We start from the raw sequence: 25,510 nt of genomic DNA, 5'->3' as shown, positions 1-25,510 counted from the left end.
AATATAATGAAAAATCGGCTGGGTACAGTGGCTCACAACCTGTAATCGCTTGAACCTGGGAGGTGGAGGTGGAGGTGAGCCAAGATCACGCCATTGCACTCCAGCCTGAGCAACAAGAGAGAAACTCCATCTCAAAAAAAAAAAAAAAAGAGAGAGAAAAGAAAAGAAAAAGGCATGATCCCTGGCTAGGGCTCCACCCCTATGGACCTACGTGAGGACAGGCATTTCCTGCCCAAATTTTGCATTTCCCAAGACCACCCTGACCTGCCACGCCCCCATCCTGTGCCTGTAGAAATCCCTGAGATGTAGCAGGCGGACACACAAGCGGCTGTACATCAAGAGGAACACATCAGCAGAGGAATACACAGGCAGCTGGACGTCGAGAGGAGCACATCGGTGAAGGAACACACAGGTGGCTGGACATCAAGAGGGTCGCGCTAACAGGCACTGGCATGCCGGTAGGCCACCGACCGGCAGAAGCAGAAGGAGGCAGAGTTTGGCTGGGGCAGTTGGAGGAAAGCCCAGGCCGCTAGCGGCCCGATTCCAGGGGAAAACCTTCCCACTCCATCCTCTTCTGACTTCCCCCATTTGCTGAGAGCTACCTCCACTCAATAAAACCTTGCGCTCATTCTCCAAGCCCAGGTGTGATCCCATTCTTCCGGTACACGGGGATTCAGAAAGCCCTCTGTCCTTGAGACAAGGTAGAGGGTCTAATTGAGCTGGTTAACACAAGCCACCTATGGACAGCAAAACTAAAAGAGCAAAACTAAAAGAGCATCCTATAACACACACCCACTGGGGCTTTAGGAGCTGTAAACATTCACCACTAGACACTGCCGTGGGTTCAGAGCCCCACAGACTTACCGGTCTGTATGTTCCCCGAGAGGTTTGAGCAGCGAGGCACTGAAGAAGGGAGCCACACTGCCATCTCAGACTCTGAGAGGGGGACAAGGGAACTTTTCCTGTGTCAATTATCATCAAGGGTCTTGTCATTGGCATTCACCCACAAAAGCCCCAATGGGGGCCTGTAAAGGGAACACTAATTCTTTCCATTCTCTTATGGTATAACTATTTTTTTTTTTCTTTTTTGAGACAGAGTCTCAATGGGTCTCCCAGCCTGGCGTGCAGTGGTACGATCTCAGGTCACTGCAGCCTCCGCCTAGCAGGTTCAAGAGATTCTCCCACCTCAGCCTCCCAAGTGCTGGGATTACAGGCATGCACCACCACGCTGGGCTAATTTTTAAATTTTTACTAGAAACAGAGTTTCACCATGTTGGCCAGGCTGGTCTTGAACTCCTGACCTCAGGTGATCTACCTGCCTTGGCCTCGCAAAGTGCTGGGATTAAAGGTGTGAGCCACCGAGTCAGGCCCAGCTCTTCTTCTTCTTCTTCTTCTTATTTTTTTGTTTTTTGAGATGGATCTCACTCTGTTGCCAGGCTGGAGTGCAGTGGTATTATCTCGGCTCACTGCAACCAACCTCCACCTCCTGGGTTCAAGCAATTCTTCTGCTTCAGCCTACCGAGTAGCTGGGACTACAGGTGCACGCCACCATGTCTAGCTGAGTTTTGTATTTTTAGTAGAGATGGGGTCGCATCATGTTGGCCAGGGTGGTCTCGATCTCTCCGACCTCGTGATCTGCCAGACTCGGCCTGCCAAAGTGCTGAAATTACAGGCATGAGGAGCCACTGTGCCCGGCCGCATCTCTTCTTAATTTTTGTCTAATTTCATTCTACCTCAAAATAACTCTGAGACTATGGTTTATGCTTTTCTGAATTCTCAACCTTCACCTTGCCTAACGAGGCTTAGATACCTATGTTGGCTGCTGTGCTGGGGATTGGGATTATGGGACACCATAAGGTTATGTAATCGTGTTTAGAGTGGCTTAACAAACCACTTTTTTCATTAGTCCTCTCATACTTATTTATTGAGCACTCATTCATTTCTGTGTCTACCCCAATAAGATGGATGTGGTCTCTGCCCTAGAGGAGTTCACACTGAAATTTCCAGTCACATAGGTCACATTCTCTGTGTCACTAGCTTGACAAAATAAAACTAAAATCTACAAATAGGATGAGTGTGCTAATCACTCTACCAACTAGCTCCTGAATGGTCCTTGGGGCCAAGCTACTTCTGTGGATACAATGCTGGCTCCCCAGACAGGATCTTGTACCCATTGTGCTCTGTTCTCTATGAAGGATGAGACACAGGCCCCATGCCAGCTGTAGATCTGCAAGCCTCATTGGCTCCCTGTTAAGCACTACAGCTTAAAACCATATTTTTCACCACCACTTCTTTTCCCTTTCAGTTTTAGGGAGAGGAAATTAACATTTTTGGACTATCTTCTATGTGCCAGGTTCTTTCATATACAGTGTACTCTGCTAAAATCGTCACAATTCCATGATAAACAAGTCAATTCTGGAATCTAAAATAAGCATATAATATTAGAAAGAGGACTAGCTTTTGAATCATGAAGAATGAAGCTTCAATTCTGGCTCAGCCACCTATAAGTCATTACTAGTTTATTAATTCCTTTCTTCATTTATTCACTAAAGAATTTTTAAACTCCTCTTATACATTCTAACTCTGTGGTAGGAGGTGAGGATACAAAGGTGAATAGAACATAAGACTGTTTTCAAGGCCCTCACTTTGGGCAGTGGAGCAGGGAGAGGAAAATTCTTTTTATTTCTGAGACGGAGTTTCACTCTTGTTGCCCAGGCTGGAGTGCAATGGCACGATCTCAGCTCACTGCAACCTCTGCCTTCCTGGTTCAAACAATTCAGGGAGTGGAAAATTCTTAAACAGATTGTATTTGTAACACTATTACACTTTTTACAGGTTATTATTGTGAAAACTTTCTGACTCTTCACAATTTAAGTAGCCTGAGCCTTGGGTTCTTCATTTGTAAATTTTTTTTTGAGACGGAGTCTTACTCTGTTGCTCAGGCTGGAGTGCACTGGCGCAATCTCAGCTCACTGAAACCTCTGCCTCCCTGGTCCAGGTGATTCTCCTGCCTCAGCCTCCTGAGCCTCCTGAGTATCTGGGATTACCGGTGAGCACCACCATGCCTGGCTAATTTTTTTTTTTTTTTTGAGACAGAGTCTTGCTCAGTGGCCCAGGCTGGAGTGCGGTGGCGCGATCTTGGCTCACTGCAAGCTCCGCCTCCCGGGTTATGCCTCAGCCTCCCGAGTAGCTGGGACTACAGGCGCCTGCCACAACGCCCGGCTAATTTTTTTGTATTTTAGTAGAGACGGGGTTTCACCGTGTTAGCCAGGATGATCTCTATCTCCTGAGCTCGTAATCTGCCTGCCTTGGCCTCCCAAAGTGCTGAGATTACAGGCGTGAGCCACTGGGCCGGGCAATTTTTGTATTTTTAGTAGAGGTGGGGTTTTGCCATGTTGGCCAGGCTGGTCTTGAACTCTTGACGTCAGGTGATCCCACCCACCTCAGCCTCTCAAATTGCTGTGGTTACCGTTGTGAGCCACCACGCCCGGCCTAAGTTAGGAATAATTCTGTCTTACTTCCAGGCACAGTGGCTGGCATATACAAGGTAGTAACATTGCAAAACCCACCACTCCAGGGAAAGGCTTTCGTGCGCCTTTCCTTCTCCTTTTTTTTGTAAACTAAAAACAATAAGTGACCATTTAACACATTGTATTTGAAAGCTTATAATTAATTTTAAGTATATCCGCTTATATAACTGTTACAATAATAACAGATATGAAAGGAAATTACTCCAAATCTCACCATCCTATTAATAGAAAATAAATTATTTTCATTTGCCAACCTTGCTTTTCAGTCTTTGTCCATGTTACAAAGCTGTATCCTTACATAAATATTTTTTGTTATACTTTTTAATGGCTGCGAAATATTTAATTTACTGGATTCTTGCTATTTGCTTAACCAGTCCTATATTGTTCAACATTTCTCTTCAGAGGCAGAGTGATTTAGTGGCAACAATGGAAAGTTTGAAAACAAAGATCTTAGGTTTGAAATCTTAGTTGAACCTCTTACTACGTGACCTTGGGTAAGTTATTTAACCTTTCTGAAACAAACTTTTTCTTGGCTGTTATAAAAGAGGACTTTTTCTTTCTTTCTTTCTCCCCCACCTCCCTCTTTTTTTAGAGATGGGGTCTCACTATGTAGCCCAGGCTGTAATGTAGTTGCTACTCACAGGCATGATCTTAAGAGGCTGCCACCTTGAACTCCTGGTCTCAAGCAATCCTCCTGCCTCAACAGGTGGATTACGCCCAGCTAGGAAGGTGTATTTTATTTTTATTATTTATTTATTTATTTATTTATTTATTTATTTTTTGAGACGGAGTCTCGCTCTGTCGCCCAGGCTGGAGTGCAGTGGCGCAATCTCGGCTCACTGCAAGCTCCGCCTCCCGGGTTCACGCCATTCTCCTGCCTCAGCCTCTCCGAGTAGCTGGGACTACAGGCGCCCGCCACCACGCCCGGCTAATTTTTTGTATTTTTAGTAGAGACGGGGTTTCACCGTGGTCTCGATCCCCTGACCTCGTGATCCGCCCGCCTCGGCCTCCCAAAGTGCTGGGATTACAAGCGTGAGCCACCGCGCCCGGCCTATTTATTTATTTATTTATTTTTGAGATGGATTCTCGTTCTGTCACCCAGGCTGGAGTGCAGTGGCATGATCTCTGCTCACTGCAAGCTCCACCTCCTGGATTCACCCCGTTCTCCTGCCTCAGAGTAGCTGGGACTACAGGCGCCCGCCACCACGCCCGGCTAATTTTTTGTATTTTTAGTAGAGACGGGGTTTCACCGCGTTAGCTAGGATGGTCTCAATCTCCTGACCTTGTGATCCACCCGCCTTGGCCTCCCAAAGTGCTGGGATTACAGGCGTGAGCCACACCGCGCCTGGCAGGAAGGTGTATTTTAATAGGGATTATGCTTTTACTCTGCATTAAGAGGTGATTTATATAAAGTCCCAACTAAAATTTGGATACTCAATAAAAAGCCATGATTTCAGTATTTGTTAATTACTAATATGTAATGTGATAAAAACCTTTCACACATAAAGCTCATTTAATCTTCCGTGCTATTGACTTAGGATAAAGTCTCATAAGTGGAATTACTGGGTCAGGGTTTAAACATTTTGTTTTGTTTTGTTTTTTTGAGACGGAGTTTCGCTCTTGTTGCCCAAGCTGGAGTGCAATGGCACGATCTCGGCTCACTGCAACCTCCGCCTCCCGGGTTCAAGCGATTCTCCTGTCTCAGCCTCCCTAAGCAGCTGGGACTACAGGCGCGTGCCACCACGCCCGGCTAATTTTTTGTATTTTTAGTAGAAACGGGGTTTCGCCGCGTTAGCCAGGATGCTCTCGATCTCCTGATCTCGTGATCCGCCCGCCTTGGCCTCCCAAAGTGCTGGGATTACAGGCGTGAGCCACCGCGCCCGGCAGTTTAAATATTTTAATGGCAATCAGAAACACATCTCAAATTGCTTTTCAGAAAGTTTCCTTCAATTACGCAGCCATTAGCAATAGATTGCACCACACACTGTATCTGATTCCCTTTATGATCACTGTGGATATAGTACGTGAAACCTTTTGTAACTGATTGTTTTACTTTTCTTTTTGTGGAATTTGAACATTTTTCGTTTTTGAATAAAAAGACTTGTCTGTAGGAACGACAGCTCAGGCAGCCACGTGGGCTGCGGACTGTGTTTGTCGACTACATCTCCCAAAGTGCTCCGCAGGCGCGCCCACAGGAAGTCGCCGGAGCATCTCCCGCCTCCACGCCGAGGCGAAGAGGTTCTATCCGGGGCCTTGGCGCTTCTCTTTCCTTTCGCGCCGGTTGCCGCTGCGGAGCGCGGCGGGTCCATGTGCGCAGTGAGTGGCGCTATTCCTGGCCCAGTAGCACCCGAGCCCCGGGTTTGACCGAGTCCGCGCTGCGATGGACCCCAACACCATTATCGAGGCCCTGCGGGGCACCATGGACCCAGCCCTGCGTGAGGCCGCGGAGCGCCAGCTCAATGAAGTAAGGACGCCCGGCTAGCGGTAGCGGCGGGCAGGCGGGCAGACAGAAGTGGCAGGCCGAGCCCCCGGGGCCTGGCCGGAGGCGCGGACGACGTCGTTGAGGGCCCCAACAGGAGGGTGGGGCAGACATCTGACGGCGACTTGCACGCCGGGGCGCCTCGGTGTGGTGTGGTGGTGGTGGCTGCAGCCAAGGCTGCCTGTGCTTCGGATCCTGAGCTGGGCCTCTGGCTGCGGTCTAGGCATGAGGAGCCGGCTGAGGCGAGGCGGGCGTGACGGGTTGGACACATGGCCGGCTCGGGTGGCCGGCCGCCCTCCGGCTCATTCCCAGCTCGTTCCTCACGCCCAGAAGGGGGCGAAACTTACTGGGAGGTTTTTCAGATGTTTCTGAGACCAGTCTCGCCGTCGCAGGGTTTGGAAGGGCTGCTGGGGATGCCCGCTGGTCCTTTGGGGGCTGCGCCTGTCATCCTTGTCACTTGGCTGGGCTGATCAGTGGCCTGCCTCGGGCACAACTTCCTTCTCTCTGTCTGAGTTGCTAGGGAAGGCTTTCAAAGGCAAGCCCGCGCCTCCTTGGCAGGACAGGGGTAGTGCGGGACACTCACAGAGTCTGATCCCTGCTCTTCCGCTGTCATAATGCTTCAGTCGGGGAGCTGGCTTATGTAGTGGAAAGGATCAGGTGAAGTGCACCTTTCTAGGTATAGCTGCACCATTGATTCCTTGAGTGACCTTGGGCCAGTCGCTTAACCTCGTGATCCTGACTTTTTCCCATTCATAAAATTACGCCACAGAGTTGCTGTGACAGACAAGTGAGATAATGTTAAGTCTGAGTGCCTTGGAATGTGCCGAGCTCTTTATCAGTTCAGATATTGCATTCTCTGAAGGCTGTTTTTTTTTTCCCCATATTTTGGGGGGACCGCTCCTTGGAAAACAGCTTAATTGCATGAATATTTATTGTATTATCTCCAGTGTCATTCTTTGTTTCTAAACTTTTGCAGTTTTACGTATTAATGATCAGTATTTTAAGGTCTTCTTAAAAGGGCTGATGTAACTTTTCTGCCAGTTAGTAACTGTTCTTTAGCATGCTGCTGAATCTGCCAGCTTTACTGAACTTTAGTGTACATTTTTTAACTGAAAAAGAAATCACACTTTAAAATAGAAATTCAACTATTTTATGCGTCTTTTAGTTGGCAAGTAAATAATTTAAAAACATTGTTTATATTGACTTACCAGAAACAGCAGAAATATTACTAATTGGACTTTTTCAGTGTAAAGGGCTGCACTAGAGGTCCCTGCCCTCACGGAACTTACAGTTCAAGAAGACTACCTACAGAGTTTACACAAATTAAATGTAAAATTATTTCAGAATGTTAAATCTATTTTATATGTAAATGAGATCATTATTATACCACACGAAGTGATGATGACATGTTCAAATTTTTAGACTCAGAGTCACCTTGGGAGGAGCTTAGATGTTTTTGGATATAAAATAGTGAGTTGAACCGTATTACCATTTTGAACCATTACAAAACTATGGAAGGAGCAATGGATCACTTTTTGTTTTGATTTGCTTTGTGATAGACATGGGTTAAGTTGAAAATTATTTTGCTTATTAAATAGTAATGCAGTTACAAGCCTAGAAAAGCTAAAAGTTTAGTCATGGTCATTTCTACCATGACTTTGCTCTAATTGCATATTATTTTGACTAATTATACTTGCGTGTAATTATTAATTTTAAAAGTGAGTACTTGAAAGAGTTGGTTTGCTTCTACAAAAATTGGGGAAATAATACTTCCTGAAAATCTGAAATTCATTTATTCCTCAAATAGACATTGCATGTCTAGTATATGCACTAACATCTTGTAATAGAAACCTGGGGTATTTCACAAGCTAGTTTTTGGAAGATAAACAAATGATCAAAATAGTATTCAAAGCCTTTTTTACTTAACCGTTAAACTACTGTTTTGGAATACTGTCAAACAGTGAACACCACTAATCTGTCAAAGAAAATTTATTACATGGCCTTTATTTTTGTAATCCTTAGCTATTTACATTTCATACATTTATTTCAATTATAACACCTAGATTTTTAAATATTCTTCCTCAGGTAAATTTTCTATTAGTATATTTACTTTCATTCCATTTTAATACACTGCTTCTCCCTCTCCCTTCTTCCATTTAAATATTTTTTGCTTTGACTTTCTTGTGGCAGAACATTGATTTGGGAGACAGATCTCAGATAAGTCTTGAATATCGTTAAGAATGAGGAAGTAACATTTCTGAAAGGCTCTTGCTTTGGAGAAGATAGAAGAACAAATTATTCTATGATGTCTCTCATTCCAGTGAAGCTGTGTTTTGGTTTATTTAGAACCAAAGAAAAAGATCATTGACATTTGAATGAATCTCTTCACTAAGTGAAATAATCACTGACTCAATGTAAAATTTGTAAATGTTATTAAAGTGTTTATAGTGTAGATAGTGTCAAAACAAAATAGCCCTTCTGCCTCAGAGTCTTTGCACTTAACTCCTTGGAACTCCTTTTTTTTTTTTTTGAGACGGAGTCTCGCTCTGTCGCCCAGGCTGGAGTGCAGTGGCGCAATCTCGGCTCACTGCAAGCTCCGCCTCCCGGGTTCACGCCATTCTCCTGCCTCAGCCTCTCCGAGTAGCTGGGACTACAGGCACCCGCCACCACGCCCGGCTAATTTTTTGTATTTTTAGTAGAGACGGGGTTTCACCGTGATCTCGATCTCCTGACCTCGTGATCCGCCCGCCTCCGCCTCCCAAAGTGCTGGGATTACAAGCTTGAGCCACCGCGCCCGGCCTGGAACTCCTTTCACATAGTTATCACCCTAACTTGTTCTCTCATTTCCTTCCATCCCTGTCCAAATGTCTCCTTATCACTGAGGAGTTCCTTGACCATCATACTCCCTATCTCCTTTGACTTGTTTTTCTCTATAGCACTGATTTGTCATACATATTTGGCTTATTTTTAAAATTAATTTTATTTGGCCGGGCACGGTGGCTCACGCCTGTAATCCCAGCATTTTATGAGGCTAAGGCGGACTGATCACTTGAGGTTGGGAGTTTGAGACCAGCCTGACCAATATGGAGAAACCCCATCTCTACTAAGAATACAAAATTAGCTGGGCGTGGTCGCGCATGCTTGTAATCCCAGCTACTCAGGAGGCTGAGGCAGGAGAATCGCTTGAACCCGGTAGGCGGAGGTTGCGGTGAGCTGAGATCGTGCCACTGCACTCCAGCCTGGGCAACAGAGTGAGACTCCATCTCAAAAAAATTAATTAATTAATTAAATTAAAAAAATTGGCCGGGCATGGTAGCTCATGCCTGTAATCCCAGCACTTTGGGAGGCTGAGGCAGGCGGATCACCAGAGTTGGGAGTTCGAGACCAGCCTGACCAACATGGAGAAACCCTGTCTCTACTAAAAATACTAAATTAGCTGGGTGTGGTGGCGCATGCCTGTAATCCCAGCTACTAGGGAGGCTTAGGCAGGAGAATTTCTTGAACCTGGGAGGTGGAGGTTGCGGTGAGCCAAGATCGTGCCATTGCATTCCAACCTGAGCAACAAGAGCGAAACTCCATCTCAAAAAATAAAAATAAAAAATAAATAAATTTTTTTTTTTTTTTTTTGAGACGGAGTCTTGCTCTTGTTGCCCAGGCTGGAGTGCAGTGGCGCAATCAGGAATGAGCCACCATGCCCAGCCTATTTATTTATATTTATTTTTTGAGACAGGGTCTTGCTCTGTCACCCAGGCTGGAGTGCAGTGGCACCTTCATGGCTCACTGCAGCCTCTCCCTCTCAGGCTCAAGCAACACTCCCACTTCAGCCTCCCAGGTAGCTGAGACTATGGGGATGTGCCACTATGCCCAACTAATTTTTGTATTTTTTGTAGAGATAAGGTTTCACCGTGTTGCCCAGGCTTATTTTTAATTTTTTCAGAGTCAAGGCCTTGCTATGTTGCCCAGGCTGGCGTGCAGTGGGCTCTGCTGCACTACATAGTACACTACAGCCTAGAACTCTTGGCCTCAAGCAGCCTCCTCCCGTCTGAGCCTCCCAGGTGGCTGGGACTGCAGACACGTGCTACCACGCCTGGCCTAATTTTACTTACTTTTGTTCTCCCCACTATAATTTTAAGTTTCATGAGGTCATGAATTGTTATTTTTTGTTATTGTTATTCCTTGATTTGCCAGTAATAGGCTTTATGACTGACTTCCTGTTATTAATAAATAACAATATAGGCTTTAGCTCTTTTATTTATTTTTTAAAATTTATTATTATTATTATTATTTTTGTGGCAGGGTCTCACTCTGTTGCCCAGGCTAGAGTGCAGTGGCATGATCTTGGCTCACTGCAGCCTCCAATCCCAGATTCAAGCGATTCTCAGTCCTCAGCCTCTTGAGTAACTGAGACTACAGGTGTGTGCCACCACATCTGGCTAATTTTTGTATTTTTAGTAGAGACGGGGTTTCGCCACGTTGCCCAGGCTGGTCTCGAACTCCTGACCTCAAGTGATACACCCACCTTGGCCTCCCAAAGTGCTGAGATTACAGGCATGAGCCATCACACCAGCCGGCATTTTTTTTTTTTTTTGAGACGGAGTCTCACTCTGTCGCCCAGGCTGGAGTGCAGTGGCGCGATCTCAGCTCACTGCAAGCTCTGCTTCCCGGGTTCACGCTATTCTCCTGCCTCAGCCTCCTGAGTAGCTGGGACTACAGGCGCCCGCCACCACACCCAGCTAATTTTTTTGAATTTTTAGTAGAGACGGGGTTTCATCGTGGTCTTGATCTCCTGACCTCGTGATCCGCCCGCCTCGGCCTCCCAAAGTGCTGGGATTACAGGCGTGAGCCACTGCCCCCAGCCCAGCATTTTTAAGTATAATGCCAGGAAGGTTTTTATGAAATACTCATTCCAAAGGATAATTCCCAGTCTGGTTCATGTAACAGCAAATGTCTGTGTGCTAGGCACTGAGCTAAGTAGTTAGATGCAGAGAAATTTATGATCACTGCCTTTCTAGAGCTCCATAATCACCACGTCACTGGCCCTTACAATACATGTATTCAGTACTATAATAAAGCTACATGTAAGTTTTGGGTGAGGAAACTATTAGATCTGATTTTGGCTAAGGTGGATATGATCTCGGCATCGATAGTCTCTCCCCTGTTACATTTGCAGCCAAGAAAAATGCTGTAAGTGGAATTGGAGGGTTTACCCAGGAGACATTTAAACTCTTAGTTCCTAAGCTCAATATGGTATATAATGATTATATATATATATATATATATACCTTTTTTTTTTTTTTTTTTGAGACGGAGTCTTTCTCTGTCCCCCAGGCTGGAGTGCGGTGGCGCGATCTTGGCTCACCGCAACCTCCACCTCCTGGGTTCACGCCATTCTCCTGCCTCAGCCTCCCGAGTAGCTGGGACCACAGGCGCCTGCCAACACGCCCGGCTAATTTTTTTGTATTTTTTTAGTAGAGACGGGGTTTCACCGTGTTAGCCAGGATGGTCTCGATCTCCTGACCTCATGATCCACCCGCCTCGGCCTCCCAAAGTGCTGGGATTATAGGCTTGAGCCACCGTGCCCGGCCTTTTTTTTTTTTTTTTGAGTGGGGTTTCGTTCTTTTTGCCCAGGCTAGAGTGCATTGGTGCCATCCGGCTCACTGCAGCCTCCGTCTCCTGGGTTCAAGCAATTCTCCTGCCTCAGCCTCCCGAGTAGCTGGGATTACAGGCACACGGCACCACACCCGGCTAATTTTTGTGTTTTTAGTAGAGACAGGGTTTCACCATGTTGACTAGGCTGGTCTTGAACTCCTCACTGCGTGATTTGCCTGCCTCAGCCTCCCAAAGTCTTGGGATTACAGGCGTGAGCCACTGCGCCTGGCCTAATTTTATATTTTTAGTAGAGATGGGGTTTCACCATGTTGGCCAGGCTGGTCTCAAACTTGTGACCTCAGGTGATCTGTCCGTCTTGGCCTCCCAAAGCGCTGGGATTACAGGCCTGAGCCACCGTGCCCGGCCTAATGGTTTTATATATATAGGCAGCAGTGCTACATTCTCACATGCTTTATATGAAAAAGTGAGCTTGCTTTTGATAAGCTTCTTGATATTTTGTGTTTTTTTTTTTTTTTTTTTTTTTTTAAACTCACACTACCCTGGATCACTTTTGGGATTGTCACAAAAGGTTAACTGTTACTGCTGTATGTGATATGCCTTACTTATAAATGGTTCATTTGATTTCATTTTATTAAAAGTATTTAATTAATGAAAATCTTAGGTCTGGAAAAGTATAAAATAATGGCATATTTGTAAGATAATTTGGAATGTTTAGAAATTAAGCAAAATATTTTAGGAAGACCAGAGTAGCCTGTAGTTTAGATAACATTCCTTCACCAGGAATATTTTGAAGTACTGTTCTGAATTTGGGAGAAGGAAAGTCCCTGGATACTTTGGCTCTTAGATAGCAAGTTATTCAATGACATAGCTTGTTAAAGATCTGAAAGAGGCTGGGCGCAGTGGCTCACGCCTGTAATCCCAGCACTTTGGGAGGTAAAAGCAGGAAGAGGATCGCTCGTCCAGGAGTTTGAGACCAGCCTGGGCAACATAGGGAGACCCAGTCACTACAAAAAAATTATTTTTTTAGCCAGAGCCTCGCTCTGTCACCCAGGCTGGAATGCAGTGGCACAATCTTGGTTCGCTGCAACCTCTGCCTTCTGGGTTCAAGCAATTCTCCTGCCTCAGCCTCCGGAGTAGCTGGGACTACAGGCGCCCGCCACCACTCCTGGCTAATTTTTGTATTTTTGGTAGAGATGGGGTTTCACCTTGTTGGCCAGGCTGGTCTTGAACTCCTGACCTCAGGTGATCCCCCCGCCTCTGCCTCCCAAAGTGTTGGGATTACAGGTGTGAGTCACGATGCCCGGCTGCTAAATGATTTCTAATAAAAAAGTTTTTTTTAAAGTTCCTAGTTGGAGGCCAGGTGCAGTGGCTCACGCCTGTAATCCAGCACTTTGGGAAGCCAAGGTGGGCGGATCACGAGGTTGGGAGTTCGAGACAAGCCTGGTCAACATAGTGAAACCCTGTCTCTACTAAAAATACGAAAAATTAGCCGGGTGTGGTGGTGGGTGCCTGTGATCTCAGCTACTCGGGAGATTGAGGCAGGAGAATCGCTTGAACCCGGGAGGCAGAGGTGCAGTGAGCCAAGATCACCTCATTGCATTCCAGCCTGGGCAACAGTGTGAGACTCTGTCTCAAAAAAAGAAAAATAAAATAAAAGTTCTGGCTGGGCGTGGTGGCTCACGCCTGTAATCCCAGTACTTTGGGAGGCTGAGGCGGGTGGATCATGAGGTCAGGAGATCAAGACCATCCTGGCAGGCTGGGCGCGGTGGCTCAAGCCTGTAATCCCAGCACTTTGGGAGGCCGAGGCGGGCAGATCACGAGGTCAGGAGATCGAGACCATCTTGGCTAACACGGTGAAACCCCGTCTCTACTAAAAATACAAAAAAGTAGCCGGGCGTGTTGGCGGGCGCCTGTAGTCCCAGCTACTCGGGAGGCTGAAGCAGGAGAATGGCATGAACCCGGGGAGCCGGAGCTTGCAGTGAGTCGAGATCGTGCCACTGCACTCCAGCCTGGGCGACAGAGCGAGACTCCGTCTCAAAAAAAAAAAAAAAAAAGACCATCCTGGCTAACATGGTGAAACCCCGTTTCTACTAAAAATACAGAAAATTAGCCGGGCATGGTGGTGGGTGCCTGTAGTTCCAGCTACTCAGGAGGCTGAGGCAGAATGGCATGAACCTGGGAGGCAGAGCTTGCAGTGAGCAGAGATCACACCACTGCACTCCAGCCTGGGCGACAGCAAGACTCCATCTTAAAAATAAAATAAAATAACATAAAATTTCCTAGTTGGAAAGCATAAAAATAATATTTTAAAATTATTTTTATTGTTATTATTTTTTGAGACAGGGTTTCACACTTGTTACCCAGGCTGGAGTGCAGTAGTATGAACATGGCTCATGGCAGCCTTGACTCTCCTGGGATTAAGCTATCCTCCTGCCTCAGCCTCCCAACTAGCTGGGACTACAGGCGTGTACCACCACACCTGGCTAAGTTTTTGACTTTTTGTAGAGACGAGGTCTGTCTTTGTTGCCCAGCCTTGTCTCCCAAAGTGCTAGAATTACAGGTGTGAGCCACTGCACCTGGAATATTACTGTTTTTTTAACAAAGGCAGAGGGACACAGTGAAGAGCCTTAGCCTTGTCCTGAGTCTACGACTATAATGACTTAACCTCACTATGCCTCATATTTCATGTAGCCAAAGTAGATGTCATATTTGCCTTTGTCAAATTCTTTTTTTTTTTTTCTTTTGAGACGGAGTTTCGCTCTTGTTGCCCAGACTGGAGTGTAATGGTGCAATCTTGGCTCACCGCAACCTCCGCCTCCCGGATTCAGGCGATTCTCCTGCCTCAGCCTCTTGAGTAGCTGGGATTACAGGTACGCATCACCACATCTGGCTAATTTTGTATTTTTAGTAGAGACAGGGTTTCTCCATGTTGGTAGGCTGGTCTCGAACTCCCGACCTCAGGTGATCTGCCCACCTTGGTCTCCCTAAGTGCTGGGATTACAGGTGTGAGCCACTGTGTCCGGCTTGTCACATGCTTTAGTAACAAGAAAGGTTAGACGTTCCTTGGCTCTTGAAATTACTTGGTTGTATTTTATGTAAAAATCTGATAGCACAGGATTCTTCTACCTCCTATGTTCCTTAAAAATGGTCTGAAGTATAGTAGCTAATTGAAAGTCTCTTTGGTTATATTTCAATGGAGAGAAATAATGCAAAGTTACAGTTTTGGCCGGGTGCGGTGGCTCAGGCCTGTAATCCCAGCACTTTGGGAGGCCAAGGTGGGTGGATCACCTGAGGTCAGGCGTTTAAGACCAGCCTGGTCAACATGGCAAAACCCTGTCTCTACTAAAATACAAAAATTAGCCAGGCATGGTGCTGCGTGCCTGTAGTCTCAGCTACTCAGGAGGCTGAGGCATGAGAACCGCTTGAACCTGGGAGGCAGTGGCTGAAGTGAGCCAAGATTGCTCCACTGCATTCCAGCCTGGGCAACAGCAAGATTCTGTCTCAAAAAAAAAAAAAAAAAAAAAGTTACGGACTTGAAGAGTATGTTTTAAAAGATACTGGCGTTAGTGATTACATTGGAAAATGTGGGTCCAGAGGGAAAACTGATTTTGAGTGTCTAGTTTGAGGAGCTGGTAAACATCAAGTAGAAAAAGTCTAGCAGGCAATTGGAATGTGGAGCTGAAGTTTAGGAGAGAAAGCAGCAATGGAAAAGTGATATTCTTCTGCAGGCAGGTGATTACAGTAGTATGATCCAAAGGTATGGGATGGACTAGAGGGCTAAACTTTCAACCATGCCTATTTTGAGTACTTTGATAAACATCTGAAAAAGCAGACTGGAGATTTTGTGCATAAAAGTAATAGAGAAGCCAAGAAAGATCATTTTAAGAAGGTTGCTTGTGGTTAGTGGTTAGTTTCCTCTTTCTTTTTCTTTTTTTCTTGAGACGGAGTCTCACTGTTGCCCAGGCTGGAGTGCAGTGGCACTGTGTCAGCTCACTGCAACCTCCATCTCCTGGGTTCAAGCAGTTCTCCTGCCTCAGCCTCCCTAGTAGCTGGGATAACAAGGCAACCACCACCACATCTGGCTAATTTTTTTATATTTTTAGTAGAGAAGGGGTTTCATCACATTGGCCAGGCTGGTCTCGAACTCCTGACCTCAGGTGATTTGCCCTCCTCGGCCTCCCAAAGTGTTGGGATTACAGGCGTGAGCTTCCACACCAGGCCTAATTTCCTTTTTCTTACATAGATTTAATAAATTCTCTACCAAAGAGCATGAATTACTTTTGAAAATGAGTAAAAAAATTTTAGAAAAAAGAAAGGGGTGTTGATACTCCTAAATGAGAGAGGTTAAACAAACTGAAGACTTTCTGAGAAAATGCCTTAAAGTATTGGTAACCTTGGAAAAGCAATTTCTAATTTTTTTCTTTTAATTTTTTTGAGACAGTCTCTGTCTCCCAGCTGTAGTGCAGTGGTGCTATCTTGGCTCACTGCAACTTCTGCCTCCCAGGTTCAAGCGATTCTCCTGCCTCAGCCTCCCAAGTAGCTGGGATTACAAGCGTGTGCCACCACGCCCAGCTAATTTTTGTATTTTTAGGGACGGGTTCCACCATGTTGGCCAGGATGGTCTCCATCTGTTGACTTCGTGATCTGCCCTCCTCAGCCTCCCAAAGTACTGGGATTGCAGGCATGAACCATCGTGCCCAGCCTTTTAATTTTTAAAATTATTATTATTATTTATTTATTTTTTTTTTTTTTGAGACACAGTCTCGCTCTGTCGCCCAGGCTGGAGTGCATTGGCGCGATTTCGGCCCACTGCAACCTCCGCCTCCTGGGTTCACGCCATTCTCCTGCCTCAGCCTCCCGAGTAGCTGGGACTACAGGCACCCACCACCACAACCGGCTAATTTTTGGTATTTTTAGTAGAGTCAGGGTTTCACGGTGTTAGCCAGGATGGCCTTGATCTCCTGACCTCGTGATCCGCCCACCTCAGCCTCCCAAAGTGATGGGATTACAAGCGTGAGCCACCGCGCCCGGCCTAATAATAATTTTAAAAAGGCCGGGTGTGGTGGCTCACGCCTGTAATCCCAGCACTTTGGGAGGCCAAGGCGGGCGGATCACGAGGTCAGGAGATCGAGACCACGGTGAAACCCCGTCTCTACTAAAAATAAAAAAAAATTAGCCGGGAGTGGTGGCGGGCACCTGTAGTCCCAGCTACTCAAGAGGCTGAGGCAGGAGAATGGCGTTAACCCGGGAGGCAGAGCTTGCAGTGAGCCGAGATCGCGCCACTGCACTCCAGCCTGGGCGACAGAGTGAGACAACATCTCAAAAAAAATAAATAAAAAATAAAATTATTATTAATTTTCCACACAGTCTGAGGGGAAAGCAGTTTCTGATTACAGTGTTAGTGAGTGGAATGCTAGGAAGGGGGCAGGATAAGATTGTAAGCTAAAAGGGTGGCCATATTGGGAAATTCGTTGATGTGAGAGTGTGCGTTTTTCTTTTTCTGTTTTTTAAAGTTGAGCTTATTTTGGGTGGCATAGAAAGCAGCAGGGAAGCCGGCTGTGTAGTAGAATAGGGGCCTAGGTTTTTGAGGCCTATTGCTACTACCTGTTTTACTAATAGTTTTTCATTCATGTTTTATAGTCATCAATCCTTGAATTACATTCTTCATTACATTCTTCACAGTGCTTCAAGACCTCATTTTCCTATAGCATAAATCTGATCATGTAAAACCTTTCACAAAAAATTCATACTCATTAAATTTTTTGGCCACAACCTACCAATTCATTTTTATCTTTCACTGTTCAAAGTCTTCTCTGATTTCTGAGTTTACGTCCCTTAGGTTCTAACTTGAAATTTTACTTATTAGCCCAACTGGAATTAAACTCCCAACATAACTTCATGCTGATCTTTTTTTCTCCATAGTGTCTGGCGCATTGTCAGTACTAGTAAGTAGAATGGAGTTGGGTTTGTTGAAGAATTTTGATGAGATGAATTAAGGGTGACTATTGAGATTATCTGGGTTGATGACAGATAATGAGAAGGTTCAAAGATGTCTAGGAAGGTGGTTTTGTGTTATGGTTAAGAGCTTTTAAAACTAGAGTATTAGGAGTTTTAGCCCTAATTAATGATGTATAATGACTCATTTGGTGCTTCAGTTCTATGCTAGAATCCAGGAACTTGAGAAGGGGACTACTGGGCATATAATTAGGGGCAGCATCTGGAAGTTATATTTATATTTTGACTTGTATAAAAAATCTATTGTAGCATCTTCTGAGGCCTGTATTGATGTTTGCCAAATTGTTGACAATAATACCATAATTGCCCAAATTTTAAAGGGTTTTTGTGATAAAGATTGATACTAGTGGTATTTTTAATTAAGCTTATTTTATTTTTATTTTTATTTTTTGAGATGGAGTTTCACTCTTTCGCCCAGGCTAGAGTGCAGTGGTATGATCTCGGCTCACTGCAACCTCCACCTCCCAGGTTCAAGCCATTCTCCAGCCTCAGCCTCCCGAGTAGCTGGGATTACAGGCGCCTCCCAACCATGCCCGGCTAATTGTTGTATGTTTAGTAGAGATGGGGTTTCACCATGTTGGCCAGGCTGGTCTCGAACTCCTGACTTTGTGATCTGCCTGCCTCGGCCTCCCTAAGTGCAGGGATTACAGGTGTGAGCCACCGCCCCCGGCCCTCATTTGTTACCTTCTTTGGGAGAATACAAGTCTTCATGTTTTAAGGATTTCAGGTGGGTAGAAATGTGTATGGGGCAGCTAGATAGATGTCCCTGGTTGACATTGCCTGTACTATATCCCCGCTAACAGAAATATCCTTTCTTATTTTTACTTTAGCTTAGTTGTCTGAAAGTTATAAAGTTTTGCTTTTTTTTGAGACAGAGGCTCACTCCATTCCCCAGGCTGAAGTGCAATGGCGCAATCTCGGCTCACTGCAACCTCTACCTCCCAGGTTTTAGTGATTCTCCTGCCTCAGCCTCCCAAGTAGCTGGGATTACAGGCAGCCGCCACCACGTCTGGCTAATTTTTGTATTTTTTTCTTTTTTTTTGAGATGGAGTCTCGCTCTGTCACCCAGGCTGGAGTGCAGTGGCGCAATCTCGGCTCACTGCAAGCTCCGCCTCCCGGGTTCACGCCATTCTCCTGCCTCAGCCTCTCCGAGTAGCTGGGACTACAGGCGCCCACCACCACGCCTGGCTAATTTTTTGTATTTTTAGTAGAGACGAGGTTTCACCGTGGTCTCGATCTCCTGACCTCGTAATCCACCTGCCTCGGCCTCCCAAAGTGCTGAGATTACAAGCATGAGCCACTGCGCCCGGCCTATTTTTTTCTTTAAATAAAGACGGGGTTTTACCATGTTGGTCAAGCTGGTCTCAAACTCCTGACCTCAGGTGATCCACCCGTCTCAGCCTCCCAAAGTGCTGGGATTACAGGCGTGAGCCACCACGCCTGCCTGAAAGTTATGCTTTTTTTCATCCATCACACTTTTAAAATTTAGACTTATATGTTTTTGAAGGTAATTAATAAGGTTAATAAAGTGATGAGCGTTGGGCCGGGCGTGGTGGCTCACCCCTAATAATCCCAGCACTTTGGGAGGCCCAGGTGGGCAGACCACTTGAGGTCAGGAGTTGGAGACCAGCCTGGCCAACATAGTGAAAACCTATCTCTACTAAAAATACAAAAATTAGCTGGGCGTAGCAGCACATGCCCCTGTAATCTCAACTACTCAGGAAGCTGAGTCAGGAGAGTCATTTCAACCTGGGAGGCAGAGGTTGCAGTGAGCCGAGATTGCGCCACTGCACTCCAGTCTGGGAGACAAAGCAAGACTCTATCTCAAAAAAAAAGTGGTAAGTGCTTATTTTCATAGTTCAGTGTTGTCGATTTAACTATTCACACATTTAAAGTATGCAATACAGTGGCTTTTAGTATGTTCACAGTTGTACAGCCATCACCCAATCTTTAAAACATTTCCATCACCCCACAAAGAAAATTCATATCTTACCAGTCACTCCCCATTCCGCCCCGACCCCCATCCTAGCCCTAGGCAACACTCCTATTTTCTGTCTATGTAGATTTGTGTATTCCAGACATTTCATGTAATTGGAATCATACAATATGTAGTCTTTTGTGACTGGCTTCTTTCATACAGTATTATGTTTTCAAAGTTCATACATTGTTGTAACATGTATCAATATTTCATTTTTTAATTGTCAAATAGCATTCTATTGTATGTATCGATAAGACACATTTTACTTTCATTAGTTGATGAGCATACAGGTTGTTTCTACTTTTAGAGTATTATGAGTAATGCTGCTGGGAAAGTTGGGGTAAAAATAGTTTCAATTTTGTTTTTTTAAGTTAAATCTGGGTAACCAGCACCCAGGCTAAGACACATGTAACATTTTCATTGGCCTAGAAAGTTTCTGTGATACTCTTCCTATTCATTATTGTTTCTCCTCCAAGTTACTATTTTTCTGACTTCTATTACTATAGGTTAGATTTGCCTGCCTTAACACACGTTATGTAGCTATACATCTGTCCAGCCAACAAAAACAGTGGCGGTTTTTGTTGTTGTTTAGAGTTGAGGTCTTGCTTTGTTGCCCAGGCTGGAGTGGAGTGGTGTGATCATAGCTCACTGCAGCCTCGAACTACAAACGCATGCTTCCACTCCCGGCTATTATAATTTTCAGGCTGGGCGCAGTGGATCACGAGGTCAGGAGTTCAAGACCAGCCTGGCCAAGATGGTGAAACCCCGTCTTTACTAAAAATACAAAAAATATATATATATTAGCCGGGCGCGGTGGCAGGTGCCTGTAATCCCAGCTACTCGGGAGGCTGAGGCAGGAGAATCACTTGAACTCGGAGGGTAGAGGTTACAGTGAGCCAAGATTGCGCCACTGCACTCCAGCCTGGGCGACAGAGTGAGACTCCATCTCAAAAAAAAAAATTTTTTTTTTAAAATTTTCTGTAGAGGTAGTGTCTTGCTATGTTGCTCAGGCTGGTCTTGAACTCGTGACCTCGGGTGATCCTCCTGTATCAGCCTCCCAAAGCACTGGGATTACAGGTGTGAGTCACTGTGCTGGACAGTTTTGGTTGTTCCAAAATGGCTCCCAAACATAAACCAACAGTTTAATCTGGGGTTCTAATCATATAAAGTAGTCTGTTTCAAGTTAAGGAAAAACTTCAATGTTGGGATCTCAAGAGAGATTGTATACACAAAACCATATATGTGTGCTTTGTGGACGATTTAAAGAACTAAAGGGTAACTTGGCTATACATCGATTTACACCTTACTGATGTTAGAGCGTACTCTGAGAAAGGTGAGATTCTACTGAATATGGACATATAAAGGATATAAAATTTGTTATGTCTTGATATTTGCTAAGATATTTTCTGTGTTGTTTTATATACTCCTTATAGCCATCCTGTGAAGTAGATTTTATTACTCTTATTTTGTAATTGAGACTTAGATTTACTGAATCAACTTGTTGAAGGCTTAGCATTCTAGGCAGTGGCATCGCCTAGATTTACAACCAAGACTATCTGATTGCAGCAGTTCATTCCAGGAATTCATGATTTGATGCAAGAGATAAGATATATACTGTAATGTAAATGGTCTGAAAAGTGCCCTAGTAGTGTGGTTAGTAGTGTCCCTTAAATATAAAAACCTTTCTTACTCTACACTGCCCCTAGGCAATCACATCTTCCAAGGCATTTATTTCTTGGCTCTTCCAATTCATTCAGTGAATTTTTTTAATAGCTTAAATGCCAAGTGTCATATGAAGAACTGGGGATATAAACAGTATAGTCCTTATTCAGTGGGGCTTAGAGTCTAATTAATAGGAGAAACAGGCATAAGACCCATCTACAAATATAGTAAACAAATATGTAATAAGCATTATGAAGAAAAATAATGGTTATGAGAACAATAGGGAGCCCTACTTTAGCTTGAGTAATCAGGCAGAAAAGGCTTCTCTAAGGAAATAATGTTTGAGCCGAGACCCAAAGAATGTGAAGCTGTGAACCAGTTAACTGGTGGTGCATGCAAGACAAGGATGTTGTAGGTAGAAGGACACAGCATGTACAAAGACTCTGAAATGAAGTCATGTGTTTTTCTTTTTGCTTTTATTATTTTTTAATTGATACATGATAATTGTATAATACATATTTATGGGGTACAGTGGTGTTTCAGTACACGTATACAACAACATAATGATCAAATCAGGGTAATTAGCATAGTCATCTCAAATGTGTATCATTTCTTTGGGCTAGGAACATTGAAAATCTGCTCTTCTAGCTATTTGAAAATATACAATAGGCCAGGCACGGTGGCTCACACCTGTAATCCCAGCACTTTGGGAGGCCGAGACGGGCGGATCACGAGGTCAGGAGAACGAGACCATCCTGGCTAACACGGTGAAACCCCATCTCTACTAAAAATACAAAAAAATTAGCCGGGCATGGTGGCAGGTGCCTGTAGTCCCACCTACTCGGGAGGCTGAGGCAGGAGAATGGCGTGAACCTGGGAGGCGGAGCTTGCAGTGAGCCAGGGTCACGCCACTGCACTTCAGCCTGGGCGACAGAGCGAGACTCCATCTCAGAAAAAAAAAAAAAAATACAATAAATTGTTGTTAATTATGGTTACCCTACAGTGCTATAGAACACTAGAACTTACTAGTTCTATCTAGCTGTGATTTTGTATCTGTTAAATATGTTTCTTGTTGAAAGAACCTAAAGGCTGGTAGGTGGGGCAGTGAGGAGAGCGTGTTGAGAAAGTTTTTAAAAATGAGGCCGGGCGCGGTGGCTCACGCTTGTAATCCCAGCACTTTGGGAGGCCGAGGCGGGCGGATCACGAGGTCAGGAGATCGAGACCACGGTGAAACCCCGTCTCTACTAAAAAAGACAAAAAATTAGCCGGGCGTGGTGGCGGGCGCCTGTAGTCCCAGCTACTCGGAGAGGCTGAGGCAGGAGAATGGCGTGAACCCGGGAGGCGGAGCTTGCAGTGAGCCGAGATTGCGCCACTGCACTCCAGCCTGGGCGACAGAGCGAGACTCCGTCTCAAAAAAAAAAAAAAAAAAATGAGGCTGAAGAAAATGGCAGAGACAAGATGTCTTTATGTAGGACCTTGGAAGGTGCAGTAGAAAGCTTGTTAAAATGTTTGCTTAAAGGGGATTGATTTATAATTTTAAAATATCTTTGGCTGCTAAATGGCGAATGATTGGGGACACAGATAGTTAAATTAAAAGGGATGATAATCACTTGGACTAGGTTGGTGTTCATGGGAATGGAGAAAGTGGATGCATTTTTTTTTTTTTTTTTTTTTTGAGACGGAGTTTCGCTCTTGTTGTCCAGGCTGGAGTACAATGGCACGATCTCGGCTCACCGCAACCTGTCTCCCGGGTTCAAGCGATTCTCCTGCCTCAGCCTCCCGAGTAGCTGGGACTACAGGCATGCGCCACCACCCTGGCTAATTTTGTATTTTTAGCAGAGACAGGGTTTCTCCATGTTGGTCAGGCTGGTCTTGAACTCCTGACCTCAGGTGATTACCCGCCTCGGCCTCCCAAAGTGCTGGGATTACAGGCGTGAGCCACCACGCCCGGCAGCATTTTAAAGAAGGATTTTGGGTATAGAATTGACAGGACTTGATATATTAAATTGGGTTGATGAAGAGGAAAGTGGTGAGGATTACTGTGAGGATAGTGAAGAGAGGTTGGGAGAAGTGGTGCAGGGAAGTAGAGTAATAATTTTGAGGGGAAAAGTATGCTTTGTAAAGATAGTGATTGGATGAGATCATCTGGGGAGAAGAAAGATGGCCTATGACCAAGTCCTGGTGAATTTTAGCATTTATAGATTAAACAGGATGAGAAATCAGTAAAGGAGCCTGAGAAGGAGAGAGACCAGAATAAGTGGTATGCTAAATGGCATAGGTGGAATGGTGTTTAAGTAAAGTGATAGTGGTTGACAGTGTTCACATCTAGGGTAGTGGAAAGGGTCAATACCTCCCTTTCATCCACCTAACTCCTTCTGTTCAGGTCTTCTGTATTACTGGATCCTCCTTCTGATTCTTGCATACTGCCACTTCCATTACACACTTTTCCCTTGGTAACTATGAAGGATTGGTTCCAGGACCCCCACGGATATCAAAATTCATGGATGCTGAAGTCCCTTATATAAAATGGTGTAATATTTGCTTATAACCTGTACACATCCCCCTGAACACTTTAAATCTTTCTAGGTTGCTTTTAATACCTAATACAATGTAAATGCTATGTAAATAGTTGCTGTACTTGTATTAAGTTTGTATTATTTTCATTGTTGTATTGTTATTTAAAAAAATTTCCCCCAAATATTTTTCATCTGTGGTTGGTTGAATTCATGGATTTGGGACCCACAAATATGGGGACCCCGACTGTATTTTATTGCAATTATCCCCGATTGTACTTTATTGCAATTATCTATTTGGTTATCTTGTATTTCTTGACAACACTATAAGTTGCCATGAGGTCGTAGAGCCCGGTTGTCCTATTCAACCCTGTAGTCTCAGCTCCTGGCATAATGTCTTATACCACAAACACCTAAATAAATAATTTTTGGAGTGATTGAAAGAATAAAGTCTAGATTCTAATGTGAAATAATTTTTTATATTCAAAGGAAAATTATATTCAAAGGAAAATTCTGCACCCAGCCGGAAAATTCTCTGTAAGAATGTGTTTGCAGAGTGGGGTAAAGTCTGTAAGAAGATACTAAAATAGCTGGGCACAGGTGGCTCACGCCTGTAATCCCAGCACTTTGGGAGGCCGAGACGGGTGGATCACCTGCAGTCAGAAGTTCAAGACCAGCCTGGCCAACATGGCGAAACCCCGTCTCTACTAAATATACAAAAATTAGCTGGGCGTGGTGGCACGTGCCTGTAATCCCAGCTACTCTGGAGGCTGAGGCAGGAGAATCGCTTGAACCTGGGAGGCGGAGGTTGCAGTGAGCCGAGATTGCACCGTTGCACTCCAGCCTGGGAGATAAGAGTGAAGTTCTGTCTCGAAAAAAAGAAAGATACTAAAATAAAAATCAGAATATTGTTCATGTGAACATGTGTAGAAAAATACTTGAGCTAAAAGATGACAGTATAAGTGGCGGTCATATTGGGACAAAGGAGAATGAAACTGAGAAAATATACAAGAAGGGATTTGACTTGAATGTTAATTTTAAAAAGATTGTTTTGCCCACCATTTCAAGATAAAATGTTCAGTTCTTTAAATGAGAAGCAGGCTAGGTGTGGTGGCTCACGCCTGTGATCCCAGCACTTTAGGAGACTAAGGCAGGAGCTCCTGAGCCTAGCCTAGCAGTTTAGGACCAGCCTGGGCAACATAGCGAGACCTGATATCTAACAACAACAGCAACAAAGCAAACAAAAAATTAAAAAAAAAAAAAACAACTAAAAACAAAATCAGAAGCAAATATGACAAATTTAGGAATATGTTACCTTTTTGTACCGTTAATGAAAGTGATCCAGGTCTATAATGTAAAATGTGGAAAATTTAAAAATTTAAAAATGTGGGAAATTCTATTGCATATTCATATAAATGTATTTATTAAATTATGATTATATAGTCTGTATTCTTTTATTGTATGTTCAAAGCTATTGATCTTTAACTTTCTTTTGAAATGTAACATGTGTACACAAAGGTGGTCATAAAGGTATACAGTCAAGTTTCACAGACTGAGCACACTTGTATAAAACAGCAGTCATATCAAGAAATAACATTATTACCACCTTGGACACTACCCCCAAACTATTCATTGCAATCCACGTGCCTCGGCCTCCCAGAGCCACCATGCCTGGACCAAACTGTTCATTTTTATTGATTTCGTATGTGTCTGGCCATTTAAT

General features: G+C 44.6%; 1 protein-coding gene across 1 annotated transcript in view; it reads left to right on the top strand.

Moving 5' to 3' along the window:
• The first annotated feature begins 5,549 nt into the window (after positions 1–5,549).
• The window catches only part of IPO7 (importin 7), a 65,572-nt gene continuing 45,611 nt past the window's right edge, over positions 5,550–25,510 (top strand). Inside the window, exon 1 of the mRNA XM_055282458.2 lies at positions 5,550–5,994. Coding sequence (XP_055138433.1) covers positions 5,911–5,994 — 84 coding nt within the window. The 5' untranslated portion in view covers positions 5,550–5,910. The remainder of the gene's footprint in view (positions 5,995–25,510) is intronic.

This window comes from Symphalangus syndactylus, chromosome 6, assembly GCF_028878055.3.
Source record: "Symphalangus syndactylus isolate Jambi chromosome 6, NHGRI_mSymSyn1-v2.1_pri, whole genome shotgun sequence".
NCBI classification, from domain to species: Eukaryota; Metazoa; Chordata; class Mammalia; order Primates; family Hylobatidae; genus Symphalangus; species Symphalangus syndactylus.
This window is presented reverse-complemented; position numbering and strand designations above follow the sequence as displayed.